General features: G+C 41.5%; 1 protein-coding gene across 3 annotated transcripts; it reads right to left on the reverse strand.

Annotated features, from left to right (window-relative positions):
* Window positions 1-957: 957 nt before the first annotated feature.
* On the reverse strand, window positions 958-5,353 carry LOC122550784 (high mobility group protein B1-like). 3 transcript variants are annotated; one of them, XM_043692039.2, is made up of 5 exons: window positions 5,209-5,353; window positions 3,560-3,717; window positions 2,541-2,689; window positions 2,007-2,181; window positions 958-1,574 (listed from the first exon to the last, which is right to left on the reverse strand). In XM_043692039.2, the coding sequence occupies exons 2-5, from the start codon at window positions 3,707-3,709 to the stop codon at window positions 1,419-1,421; spliced, it is 630 nt and encodes a 209-aa protein (XP_043547974.2). In that variant the 5' UTR covers window positions 3,710-3,717; window positions 5,209-5,353; the 3' UTR covers window positions 958-1,418. The 3 variants fall into 3 exon arrangements, with proteins under 3 accessions (XP_043547974.2, XP_043547973.2, XP_087844331.1); XM_043692038.2 differs by having other exon boundaries at window positions 3,560-3,721; XM_087988205.1 differs by having other exon boundaries at window positions 5,205-5,310.
* Window positions 5,354-14,615: the final 9,262 nt, after the last annotated feature.

Below are 14,615 nucleotides of genomic sequence, written 5' to 3' on the forward strand. Positions count from 1 at the left end.
GGCGTCCTGCACATCTGCTATGTTAAAGTATAGCTGGCAGCTAATTCAGTACATGATCAGTGCTTTCAATTGTCACCAAAATATACTGAAATGAAAACACTGTTTGGTCACATCAAGCTAAAATGTAGAAGAACACATGTTTTTCATAGCAACTTTATGGTTAGGAAAAAAAAAGCAGTGAGCAGATTTTCAATCATCGCTGGTCAGTAAACTGCTTAATAATAAATATTTTTGAGATTATCTATTCTATTTTAGCAATTCAAAATAGCAAGTGGAAACCATTTAAACTCATTTAAGCAGCAGACAACGTAATGATGGAGCTGAAGTAATATGCAGTTCTGTTTGCCACACAATGGGATGTGGTTGCCTCAAGAGGGTTTCTTGAAATTTGCTCATAGTGAGTATCAATAGCTAGGCCAGCAATTATTGCCAAGGCGGCAGTTAATAGTCAACCACATTGCTACTGGTCTAAAGTCAGAAGTAGGCCAGATCACATTAAATTGGCAGATTTCCCCCACTAAATGACATTGGACAACACTAAGATAAATAGGGCGAAACTGTCCCATTAATCTGGGAGCCAAAAGTCAGGGGGTACTTTTAAGGTAAATGTGCTCAACTGCCTGCTCCTTTAAGGATTCTTTTCACCCAGAAGGTTGTGGCTATCTGAAACTCAGTACCTGAAAAAGAGTGGTAGAGGTGGAAACATTCAACAACTATTTACATGAGCATTTGAAACACCATGCATACAAAGCTGTGGTGACATGCTGAAAAACAGGATCAGATGAGTGTTTGATGACTGGCGTGGACACAATAGGTCTGTTTCCCTGCTTTAAAATCTCTATGATTCTAAATTAGTAAGTCTGATGAGTAATTTCAAAGGTGTTGAGCCACCTTGAAGCAGCCACCCAAGATTGAAAACTATACGAATCATCATATTCCAAAATAAAACAAGTGGAAAGCATTAATAAAAAGTTTTATTTTGTAAGCATTTCAAAGATCAACAAAAACACAAAGCTGCAATTTTTAGGCAATTACAGTGTGGCAATCTCAGATTCTAGCACAATGTTTGATACACCAAGAACCTTACAACAACTCAAAAGCAAATTAACTGCCCCTTCCCCAAAGCCAGTTGGTGATGTGTGTCAACATGAAGTTGCTCTCACCATGCCATTTTGTATTCTCTTCACTGTACCGACCAAGGCAAGCATCAAACAAAACACCACTAAGGACAGAGACTTTGGATCACCCAAAGACACTGTTATAGTGTGTTAACTATACAAAACAAAAATAAACTGTACAGTTTAAAATCAAATTCTCATATACATAGCCTTATATATTTTAAAAAGAAGCAGTGTGTACAGGGCAAGGGTAAATGCTCTATAGCTGAGAAATGTTGCTGGAAGAAAGTTGAATAAAATTCAGTCGTCATCTTCCTCCTCCTCCTCTTCCTCCTCATCCTCTTCTTCCTCATCTTCCTCCTCCTCTTCCTCCACCACCTTCTTCTTTTCTACTTTGGCAGTTGAAGCCTTCTTGGTAGAATCAGACTTTGTTTTAGCACGATACGCTGCAAGATCCTAGAAATCAAGAATGTTTCTTTAGCTCAACTAAAGAAGTTTTGCTAAAAGCAATAGGTAAGTAAATATCCACTTTTGGTTACAGTAACTATTAGCCAAGATCAATGGAATTTAATATTTGGTAAAATTTTGACTGATAATGCTCTCTACATCAATAGGCCTGATACAGCATCAGTATGTGCTGACAAGGTTATGGCAAGTTTAAACATTGAATTGTGCCAAGTTGCAGAATCACATCAGGAATTTTCATCCAAATATCCAAAAAGTATTACTCATTTGCAAACACTTCTTACCCCTCCTATCTTATTGCCCCCCACACCTTTCCAAATCTGCTAATTTAAAAGGTAATTAAAATCACACAATCACCAAGTTATTTTGGCACAAGGGTAGAAGGGAAACAAAAAAAGTTAGTATCTTTTGGTCAAATATTACCATTTCATATCTTTCCTTGAGTTTTGCTGCCCTCTTTTCATATGGAATCTTTTCGCTTGCAGATGTTGCATTCCAAAGCAGTCCCAACTTTCTGGCTGTATCCCCAATTGATGCTCCAGGATTTTCCTCTTTAATTTTGGGGCGCAAGTCAGAGCAGAACACAAAGAAAGCAGATCTGAAATTAATTAGAGTTAGTAAGTAAGTATTAAAAGGCAAACTTGCACAGTATGAAATTGTAAACTGATCTACCAAGTAAATGCAAGGAACGTTAAACCAACTTTCTTTATTGTAGCTTTGGGGATATTGCTGGCAGCAGCTGATCCATTTGCTGAAGATAGGGCACAAGCTTCAGCACGATAGTTATATGGAGGAACTTTTATTAAAAATGCATTTGAGCATTTAAACATTGTTTACAGCACTAGTCAGTGAAGTGGCAAAGTGAATGTTTCTTGAATATAGTTTCTATTGCAGATTCCTAGCAAAGAAAGCATTTTGCTTTGTAATTGTGTTAGAATATATTTTATGAAAACTTACGGAGGCCTCTTTGGTGCATTAGGGTCCTTCTTTTTCTTCATTTTCTTGGCACCTTTTGGTGGCTCATAATTCTTCATTTCTTTCTCCCAACGGATTTTGTCTTCTTTCGCCTTATCTTCAAATTTTAGTTTCTCCTTACTCGTCATGGACTGTAAAAGAATTTAACTAAAACAACATCACAAAAAAAACTGCACATTTACTTTATGCAAGATTTTTATGACTGACCAAACAAATTAAAACCTTAAGCTACATTTTTGACAACTAAAATATCTAGCATTATTGTTCCCATTCTTGCCACCATCCATGATGATTTTATAAAACTGAATTTTCTCTTCCACTGTCTGAGCCTAATCCAATTCCAGTTGAGGAAAGTAATGTTCCAGTAACACGTTTTCCGTCTTGTTATTTTCATCAACCAAAAATTAGGGCAAAGATGGTACCTATCAGATTCATGTAATATTAAATTATGTTTTTTTTTTGAAAAACACATTTGTACAGATAAAAAAATAAACTAAAGCACAGAAGCTGTAAAGAGTATTCTGCATCTAGATACAAAAGAATCATTCTGACGCTGCAGTTAACAAGCACAAAACTGATTATTGACAGAGTTAATAAATACAAAAACTTGGGCAATTCACTTCAGAATGTGCAGAGGTGATCATCTACTACTCTAAAACACACTCTACCATTGTGAATGTTAATCCAGGATACTGTTTTGAAGTTAAATTGGTCCAGAAAAATAGCAGTTAGTGCAGTGAAAAATTCAACGCCAATGTAAATTCGTACAGAAGAATTTCCAGAGTGAAAATGCTGAATATATATTAAGAAACAAATGGATAATAAATTAAGGGTGGTGAAGAAAATATCTGCCAATTTTCTAGATGCATGATTGAAGATGATGGGCTAAATGGCCTCTATCAACATTATTAACCAAATGCCGATATTTCCAGGGCATGACCAAATATTTAAATCTAGCAAATAAATGTGTAACCCAAGTTACATGGACGTGAACGTCCCACCTTCCATCTTTCCGCACACTTCTTTGAGAATTCGGAGAAGTTGACACTTGCATCGGGATGCTTCTTCTTGTGCTCCTCACGACAAGTTTGGACGAAAAATGCATACGAGGACATTTTGCCTCGGGGTTTTTTTGGATCACCTCTTGCCATTTTGGCTTCTGTCTGAAGAACAGGAAAACGATTAATTCAATTCAGCACGATTCTTAATCTTGCACTGCATTTAAGTTTTTTTTTAAAAAAATGAAATTGAGGCGAGGGGCTCCTGTTTTTAAAAGGGATGAATCTTAGGATCGTAGTTTAATTTAATAGAATATAGCCAACTGTTCGTTTCAAGTGAGAAGAAACAGAACTTTTCGGATTATTATAAGAGATTGATAGCATATTGTGATGCTAATACAGATGAGCTATCTCGGTACCTTAAATTACCTGCGTCTGCCTGTTACGCTATTCAGAATTGCCTTTCATCTTAAACCTTCTCGAAACAGCAAATTGCTCCCCCATTCACAAGATATGAAAAACAACCGCGCCCACATATTTCAGTATGGGACGGGGGTGGGGGAACGAACGGTGCACCATTTCAAACAGCCTAAATGAAATGCATCCGACTTGGCAATTTTTGTTTGAACGTAAATCCAATCCGCAGCAAAACTTTGGATTTAAAAGTAAAAAGAGCCTGAACTGGTTTATTTTTTTTTTAAAAAAATGTTTCCGGGATATCACAGCCCCACCTAACATTTCACGCCGTTATATTGGAAAGTTTAAAAAAAAATACAAAATTAACACGAGTCTGTTTGACAGATCACTTCGTGGCTTTTACTAGTGACATTAATCCCCACTGGTGAAGGTGAAGAAAAACAAAAAAAAAACTGAGAAAAACAAAATCTCCATTTAAAAAAAATTTATTTTCCAAGCTTATTTTTAAAAAGTTAATCCGTTCTAAACATTTTATCCCGTTTGAAATTGCGTGGCGAAGTGCCTGTACTTCAAGCTGTAGACTGGAGCAATGGCTGAGAACAAAAAAAAGGAAAGAGGTCAAACAACAACGACAATATTTCTTCATCCATGTTGAAAAATCCTTCTTCATGAGAGAAAGTCCCCTTCAAATATCACCAAACACCGCCTTCGGACCGTTTCCAATCTGCAGGCGCCCGTTTTCCGTGTGTTTTTCTCGCCTGTGGTCTTTGCGCTGAGTGGTATATAGTTATAGTGTGGGCTTTGTACATATAGTTTAGTGTTCGAGCTGCGAATGGCCGCTTGCCTCTAACACACAGTACAGTACAGTACATGGCTCCATCTTAGCAGCGTCAGTGCGAGGCGCACACACACAGCCCAGCTCGCCTTACAGCCCACATTTCACCCCGCTAACACCGCGGAACCCCGACAAAAAGCGCACGGTTGCAGAGCCCAGAGCCCGGGCCACCCGATGCCGCCCACAGACCCGGCTGCGGAGCCACCTCCGCGGCGCCAGACGCGGTTTGGAAAAGTTGAACCCAACTCGCTCTCGACGCGCTGCTGTTTAATAATGGCTTTCCCTCAGCCGCCGTCAGCCATGTTAAACAGCGCGGCTGAGGGGAATTTTTTTTTTTAAGTTTAGTCCGAACGTTCTAACAGCGCCCCTTTGTAAAGTAGAATAAGAGAGTAAGACATGCCGGTTTAGGAGACGGTGGATGTTAGCCGTCAATATTGTCGAGTGTCCGCTGTCTGGCTGTCTCTCTATCTTACACACTGCCTGTCCTACAGCCGCTCGCTGCAATGGCTGTGAACGCGCTCACTGCCTGCGCACTATCCACAGTCACTGCCGCACTCCCATTGGCCACAACGCAGGCACTGCGCTCACCCATTGGCCGGTGCTCTTCCATTGTTCTGACTAGAGCTGCTCCTCCATTGGATGCCAGGGGGAAAACGACGGCCGAGGGCGAAACAGCGCGCAAATACAAACCCAAACAGAGAACACACAGACGAGGCACCGAGCTCACAGACAGGCAATGAATACACTGACAGGCACTGGTCACACAGACAGGCAGTGGGTACACTGACAGGCACTGATCACACAGACAGGCAGTGGATACACTTACAGGCACTGGTCACACAGACAGGCGGGGGGACACTTACAGGCACTGATCACACAGTTAGTGGGTACACTTATAGGTACTGATCACACAGACAGGTAATGAATACACTGACAGGCACTGATCACATAGACAGGCAGTGGGGACACTGAGTGACACTGATCACACAGACAGGCATTGATCACACAGAGGCACTGAGTATACTGACAGGCATTGATCACACAGGCTGTGAGGACACTTACAGGCACTGATCACACAGATAGGCAGTGAATTCACTGACAGACACTGATCACACAGACAGGTAGTGGGGACATTTACAGGCACTGATCACACAGACAGGCAGTGCATACACTGACAGGCATTGATCACACAGAGGCACTGAGTACACTGACAAGCACTGATCACAGAGACAGGCAGTGGGTACATTGACAGGCACTGATCACACACAGAGGCACCGAGTACACAGCCAGGCACTGATTACACAGACAGTGAGTATACTGACAGGCACTGATCACACACAGAGACACAGAGTACATTGAGAGACACTGATCACACAGACACAGTAAATACACTGACAGGCACAAACATACTGAATGGCGCACAGACACCAAGCACAAGTTCAAGCGCTGAGCACAAAAAACAGGTATTTCCTGCTTGGAAAATACGGACAGTCGTTAAGCACAGGCAGGCACTGAACAAATGAAGTTGACAGATGAGCATTGAGCACACAGACTGACATTGAACACATGTACAGAGGCACTGAGCACACTGGTACTCAGCACACAGACAGGCACTGAGCACAGCAACAAGCACTGGCCATACACAGCGGCACTGAGCTTACAAAATGGCATTAACACACTCACAGGCACCGAGCAACTGGAACACACAAAGAATCATACAGTGTAGAAGCAGGCCATTCAGTCCATCGAGCCCACACCTACCCTCCGAAGCGCATTTCACTCAGACTAACTCCCCCCTATCCTGTCCCTGTAACCCTGCATTTCCCATGGCTAATCCACCTAGCCTGCACACTACAGGCAATTTAGCATGGCCAATCCAACTAGCCTGCACATCCTTGCTCTGTGGGAGGAAACTGGACCCCCTGGTGGAGACCCACATAGGCATGGGGAGAACGTGCAAATTCCACACAGACAGTCGCCCAAAGATGGAATCAAACCAGAAGTCCCTTGTTCTGTGAAGCAGCATTGCTATCCCTCAACCTATACACAAGCACTGAGCATTTGAAACAAGACTAATAATATTCAATATCCTTCCTGTTGTTTCTTTTTTAAAATGGCATTCATTTCCTTATTGATTATCATCTATTTGTGTTGGTATAATGCAATTCGTACCTCAATTGAATTAAACTACTGCAGCCTGCACTTCTCAAGGAGGGAAACTACTTGCTCAGGTTATTAAAGATTGGAAGATCCAAAGTAAATAAGTATTTTGAATTCACAGGTGTACTTGTTCATTTGTGCAGTATTTGATTATGTGTAGTTTCCAGAGAAATGGAAAGAAAGCTTAAAGCATGAAACTGTACACAGGAGAGCAGACATTTAAAATGATGTGCCTATTCAGGCATAAGAACTAATGTCTCATCACTGCATATCTCCAAGGCATAAAAAACATAATAGGTAACGAAGAGGAGTATGGTTTATATTTACTGACTGTCTGTGAGGCGTTGCATTTTGGTAAGGCAAACCAGGACAGGACTTACACAGTTAATGGTTGGGCCCTGGGTAGTGTTGTCAAACAGAGAGACCTAAGGGTTCAGGTACATAGTACTTTGAAAGTTGCAACACAGGTAGACAGAGTGGTAAAGAAGACATTTGGAATGCTTGCCTTCATTGCTCAGACCATTGCGTTTAGAAGTTGGCATGTCATGTTGCGATTGTACGGGATGTTGGTGAGATCATTTTGGAATACTGTGTACAGTTCTGGTCACCTGCTGTAGGAAGGGTATTATTAAATTGGAGAGGGTGCAGAAAAGATTTATAAGGATTTTACTGGGACTGGAGAGTTTGAGTTATAAGCTGGGATTTTTTTCATTGGAACATAGGAGGTTTTTATAAGATGATCAGAGGAATAGATAGAGTAGACAGTCAGAAACATTTTCCCCGGGTACAACAGAGTATTACAAGGGGACATAAATTTAAGGTGAAGGGTGGAAGGTATAGGGGAGATGCCAGGGGTGGGTTCTTTACCCAGAGAGTGGTGGGGGCATGGAATGCGCTGCCTGTGGGAGTGGTAGAGTCAGAATCTTTGGTGACCTTTAAGCGGCAATTGGATAGGTACATGGATGGGTGCTTAAGCTAGGACAAATGTTCGGCACAACATCGTGGGCCGAAGGGCCTGTTCTGTGCTGTATTGTTCTATGTTCTATGTTCTATGTTGAGCGTGACCGTATAGAGGGTTATAAAATCATGAGGGCCATGGATACGGTGAACACAATGGCTTTTTTCTTTAAGTTTGGTGTGTTCAAAACTAGAGGGCATAATTTTAAAGTGAGAAGAGAAAGATTTAAGAGGGACTGAAGGGTGACTTTCACACAGAGGGTGGTTCATGTATGGAGTGGATGCAGTTGGGGGGTAATTGTGATTGGTTGGAGGGGAGGGTGGAGTGAATAGGTGGGAAGGGACTTCACTAGTTTCCAAAACTCCCCTCCCCCACCTCATCCCAGATCCATTACTCCAACTCGGCACAGCTCTTGACCTGTCCTACCTGTCCATTTCCCTGCCCACAAATCTGCTCCAGCCACCCCACCAACCTATCACTAACCCCACCCAAACCCCTCTATTTATCTTTCATCCCCCGTCCCACTCCACAGTCCTGATGAAGGGCTTATGCCCGAAACATCCACTCTCCTGCTCCTCGGATGCTGCTGTGCTTTTCCAGCGCCACACTTTTCAACTCTTCTACTGGTGGCACCACCGGTGGTGTATACGCCAGTGGGAAGGCAGCTCAAGACACCTGCATTTGCCACTTGGCCTCTTGGATAGTGTTCCAATTTTTAATTGTACACACTCAGAATAAGAGCCCACCACTGAATTTGACCTACAGCTCTGGGCAGCCTGGCCCTGTCCTTTTTAAGTAGCCCAAGAAGGAGTTTGTCATCCATTACTACTACAAATCTATGTCCATAAGGGTATTGGTGGAACTTTCTCCCACCAAAGATGACCACTAAACCTTCCTTCTCTATCTGGGTGATTTTCATTCAGCATCAGCCAAAGTCCAAGAAGCATATGCTAGGCTATTGATGAGCCAACACTACCCCAAAACTGTATGGGGAGGCACCACATACCAGCTCCACATCTCACTTGGGATCATCGTACGCCAACATTTTAGATGATGATAGCTGTTTTTTCACTTCCCTAAAACTTACATCTTAGCTATGAGACCTTTTCCATGGCTGATCCTTTTTCAATAGCAGATGTGAGGGTGCCAGGATGGAGACTAGGTTATGTATGAATTTTCTGTATAATTCACAAACCTAAGGAAAGATCTAAGCTCCAGTACAGATGTAGGAGCCGGGGCACTTTTGATCGTCCTCACTTTATCTTCCAATGATCTTGTCAATTCTGTAGCCCAAGTAAATCACTTTAGGTGCCTGGAACACACATTGTTCCCTCCAAAGATGTACACGTGCCTTAGAGAACCATTTAAACAGTATGTCCAAGTTCTCTAAATACTTTTTGTAAGTCTCCCAGTTATTAGCACGTTAATCAGATAAATGGCACAGGCTGATGATACGCCAAATGGCAGTCTTGTATATTGGTACAAACCCTTGTGGATATTTATTGTCACATACTCTGGGAATCTTTATCTAACCACAATTGCAGGTACACATGGCTCATGTCCAGCTTCATGAAGGTCACTCCCCCTCACCAGTTTTGTGTAGAAGTCCTCAATGTGAGGGATTGGGCACTTATCCAGCTGCAAAAAGCAGTTCACCATTTGTTTGAAATCTTCATAGAGGCGAATTGACCCATCAGACTTCACAATCGATACAACCAGTGCTATCCATTCCACCAATTAGACTGATTTGATGATTCCTTTGCTTTCCAGCCTTCAGATTTCTGTTTCTACTTTTGCCCGTAAGGCAAATGGCACTGGGCAGGCCTTGCAGAATCATGTAATTGCTTCCTGGTCAACATGCAAGGTGACCTTATCCCATTAGGTAGTTTCTAAACCTTCTAGAAAAACTTCCAGGTATTTAATTGGGACTTCACACAGGCAGCCATTTTCTAATTGAAAAACGTTAGGCCAATCAAGGTGATTCTTTCTCAATCAATTTTGCCCCATCAAGCCTGGGCCCAAGCCTTTTACTATGGTCAGTGATAACTACAACAGTTGCTTCTTATAAGAGACCAGAATCAAAGTTATACCCTAAGGGATTCCCTGTTATGGGTTCTCAGTCTGCCGATGTCTTATGCAAATTTAAGCATTGGAGTCCAGAGGAATTTTGATAAAGACTGGTTCTGCAATCACTGATACACTCACACAGGTATCGACTGTCATTAGAACTGGGTGACCAATTTAACCAGACATCCATTTTGTTTGGTTCTGATTTGGATGTTGCTAAGCAACTTAACTGTTCCAAACCAGCTGTAGGTGTACTTTCTAGGGTAATCTCCTGGATACTTGCCTATGAGTTCTCTTACTCAATTCAGGCCTTTTTTGCTGCCTTGAGTCCTCATGCCAGTGGCAACTACAATGGCTTGCCGGCCCGGATCCTCAATTCAAGTTTAACCACTTGGCTGAAGTTTGGTTTTGTTTTTTGGATTTTGCTGTGGGCTAACCTGGAGTCCCTCTGTTCAGGATATGTCCTGAGTCAGGTTATGCAACTGTTCCCCAAGTTCAATCAGCTTGGCAAGGTTATCCATTTAGATTGGAATATTCTGTAACTCATAAACTCCACTTGCCATATTTTCTAAAGACAAAGCCAGTTGTAGTGCCTGTTTAAAGTCCAATTGAGCTTCAGCTAGTAGACACTTTTTCATGAGCATGTCATTAATCTCACATACCAAGCAGTCTCTCAGCATCTCACTTAGAGAAAGAGAGAGAGAGACTTAAAGATGTCCATCATGGCTACAGACCCTTTGGTCCAACTCGTCTACACCAATTAGATATTCTACAATTATCTAGTTCCATTTGCCAGCACTTGGCCAATATCCCTCTAAACTCTTCCTATTCATATACCCATCCAGATGCCTTTTAAATGTTGGAATTGTATCAGCCTCCACCACTTCTTCTGGCAGTTCATTCCATACAAATACCACTCTCTGGGTGAAAATGTTGCCCCTTAGGTCCCCTTTAAATTTTTACCCTTTCACCTTCAACCTGTGCCCTCCAGTTTTGGACCCTCCACCTTGGGGAAAAGACCTTGTTTTTTCACCCTATCCATGCCCCTCATCTTTTATAAACTTCTATAAAGTCACCTCTTAGCCCCCAATGCTCTGGGGAAAATACCCTCTGCATATTCACCATCACCCTAAGGCTCAAACCCTCTAATCCTAGCAACATCCTTGCAAACATTTTCTGAACCCTTTCAAGTTTCACAACATCCTTCCGATAGGAGGGACACCATAATTGAACACAGTATTCCAAAAGTGGCCTAACCAATGTCCTGTACAGCTGCAGTATGGCATCCCAACTCCTATACCCAATGCACTGACCAATGAAAGCAAGTGTACCAAATGCCTCCTTTCACTATCCTGTCTACCTGCAACTCCACTTTCAAGAACCTGCTCTCCAAAGTCTCTTTTTTTCAGCAACACTCTCCAGGACCTTACCATTGTGTGTAAGTCCTGCCCTGATTTGCCTTTCCAAAATGTAGCACCTCACATTTATTAAAAGTAAACATCTTTTGCCATTCCCCGGCCTGTCTGACCAATATCACGTTGACCTCTGAAATAATCTTCTTGGCTGTCCACTGCACCACCTATTTTGGTGTCAACTGCAAACTTATTAACCATGCCTCCTAGGTTTACATCCAAATCATTTACATAAATGACAAAATGCAATGGATCCAGCACCAATCCTTGCAGCACACCACTGGTCTCAGGTCTCCAGTTTGTAAAGCCATCCTCCACCATCTCTGTCTTCTACCTTTGAGCCAGTTTTGGCTAGTTCTCCCTGTATTTCATGTGATCTAACCTTGCTAACCAGTCTATTATGAGGAACCCTGTCGAATGTCTTACTGAAGTTCATATAGATCACGTCCACTGCTCTGCCCTCTTTGTTACTTTTGAAAAAAAACTCATTCAAGTTGGTGAGACATGATTTTCCATGCCCAAAGCCATGTTGACTATCCCTAATCACTCCTTGCCTTTCCAAATATATGTACATCCTGTACTTCAGAGGCCCTCCAATAACTTGTCCACCAATGTTAGACTCACCAGTCTGTAGTTCCCTGACTTTTCGTTATCATCTTTCTTAAATAGTGGCACACATTAGCCAACCTCAAGTCTTCCGGCACCTCATCTGTGGCTATTGATGATACAAATGTCTGAGCAAGGAGCCCAGCAGTCACTTCCTTAGCTTCTCACAAAATTGTGGGCCACACCTCATCAGGTCCTGGGGATTTATCCACCTTTATGTGTTTTAAGACATCCAGCACCTCCTCCTCCGTAATATGTACATTTTTCAAGAGATCACTGTTTATTCCCCCAAGTTCCCTAGTTTCCGTATCCTTCTCCATAGTAAACATTGATGCAAAATATTCATTTAGTATCTCCCCCATCCCCACATGCAGGTGGCCTTGTGATCTTTACAGGGCCCTATTTTCTCCCTAGTTACTCTCTTGCCATTAATGTATTTGTAGAATGCCTTGGTATTTCCTTTAACCCTATTTGCCAAATCTATCTCTTGTCCCCTTTTTGCCCTCTTGATTTCCCTCTTGAGTATAAACCTACTTGTTTTATACTCTTCTAGGGATTCACTCTATCCATGCTGTCTATACCCAATAAATACTTCCTTCTTTTTCTTGACCAGAACCTCAATTTCTCTAATCAATTTCTCCAGCATTCCCTACACCTATCAGCCTTACCTTTCACCCTAACAGGAATATAGTCTCTCTGGAATCTCATTATTTTAGTTTTGAAGGCTTCCCATTTTCCAGCCGTCCCTTTACCTGTGAATAATTGCCCTCCCAAACAACTTTTGAGGGATCTTGCCTAATACTGTCAAAATTTGCCTTCCTCCAATTTTGAATTTTGACTTTTAGATCAGGTCTATCCTTTCCCATCACTATTTCAAAACTAATAGAATAATGATCAGTGGTCCCATACTGCTCCCCCACTGACATCTCAGTCACTTGCCCTGACCTGTTTCCCAAGAGAAGGTCAAGTTTTGCTTCTTCTCTAGTAGATAATCCACATACTGAATAAGAAAAATTTCTTGTACATGCTTAATATTTCCTCTCCACCCAAGCCCTTAACACTCAAGCAGTCCCAGACTATGTTTGGAAATTTTAAATCCCCTACTATTACCACTTTATTATTCTTATAGATACTTAGGGTTAAACCAAAATCACATGCCTCTGCCAGTCATCTTAACCTTGCAAAAAAATTCCAATGCTAATTCTCCCGTTCTCAAACTACTGAATAAAAAGATAGCATTTGAGAATTAGAGGAGGCTTGGGGTTATAGTATACCTTAGGTAAATCCATCAACTGTTGAAAGGTTTTAGTATCTGGCGCCCCAGGGAAGGTCAAGCTTTTAATGACTGAAAAAGCTGAAGGTCCACAAGCTGTCAGGAGAATTACCCATTGCTTTATGTTTGACTCAATGTAACTTACCTGGAAAAAATACCACATTCTTTCCACTGGGCCCAGTTTTCAACGGCAGGATCAAATGAGACAAGCTTCCCAAAGAACGGTATGATGCTAGAAATGCTTATCCTAACTCAAAAAACACTGTTGTGAGTAAATCTCTTCAAGGCCTGTTTTGCTCTTGTCACCACTGAAATTATTCCACAAAGGCTGGTATCCTTCATTAAGGTCCTTTATTTACACATGCATTGTACATGACACTGACCCAGCTAACTCAGAGTGGGCTCTTGCAGTGAAAAAACTCTCTGACACTCCTGTTTATATCTGTCAGCCAGGACTCCCTGTTTGCACCAGGTTAACAGTCCCAATCAGGGAACTCATATTCTATGGCATCCACCTGGCTGACCTCATTCCAATCACTGCACCAACAAGAAAGAAAAATTTGAATTGGAGGACTGCAAGAAATTGTTAGAGCTGTAGCCTGTCAAGTTCCCAAGCCCTGGTGGTCTTAATCCTATGGTAAAAAAGAAATGGCTAGTTAGACTATTGATGTATTCGTTTTAATTTTCCAAAATTCCTTAGATTCAAGGAAGGTTACATTATATTGGAAAATAATAAACATTCCTTTATTCACAAAGTGAGGGAAAGCAAGAAACTACAGGCTAGTCTGTTAACATATGTCATAGGGAAGATTTTTGAAGCTATTAATAAAGTTTCTATTGTAGGGCAATCATAACAAATTCAAAGGATTTAGGCAAAATCAACATTTTTTTGTGAAAGGTCAAACATGTTTCATCAATTTATTAGACTTATGTGAGGAACTAACAAGGAGACTCATTAAAAGTTATTGTGGAAGTGAAAAGACCATGACAAAGAGGGTGGCATTTTAGTATCGATAGTAGATTGGCCAGCTAATGGGAAACAGAAAGTTGGCATAAATTGGTCATTTTCTGAATGGCAAAATGCAATGAGCGGTGTGCCAGAGGGAACAGTCATAGGCCTCAACTTTCTACAATTCATACAAAGGACACGGATGAAGAAACCAAAGACATTGTGGCTAAATTTGCTGATAAAACAAAGATAGGTACAAAATTGATTTGTGAAGAGGACATAAGAGGCTATGAAAGACATAGATAGGTTATATAAATGGGCAAATTTCTATAAATGGATTACAATGAGGAAAAATATGAAATTATCCATTTGACAGGAAGAA

Source organism: Chiloscyllium plagiosum, unplaced genomic scaffold (genome assembly GCF_037043375.1).
Source record: "Chiloscyllium plagiosum isolate Xiang-an unplaced genomic scaffold, Cpla_swu_hap1 HiC_scaffold_6, whole genome shotgun sequence".
Lineage (NCBI taxonomy): Eukaryota > Metazoa > Chordata > Chondrichthyes > Orectolobiformes > Hemiscylliidae > Chiloscyllium > Chiloscyllium plagiosum.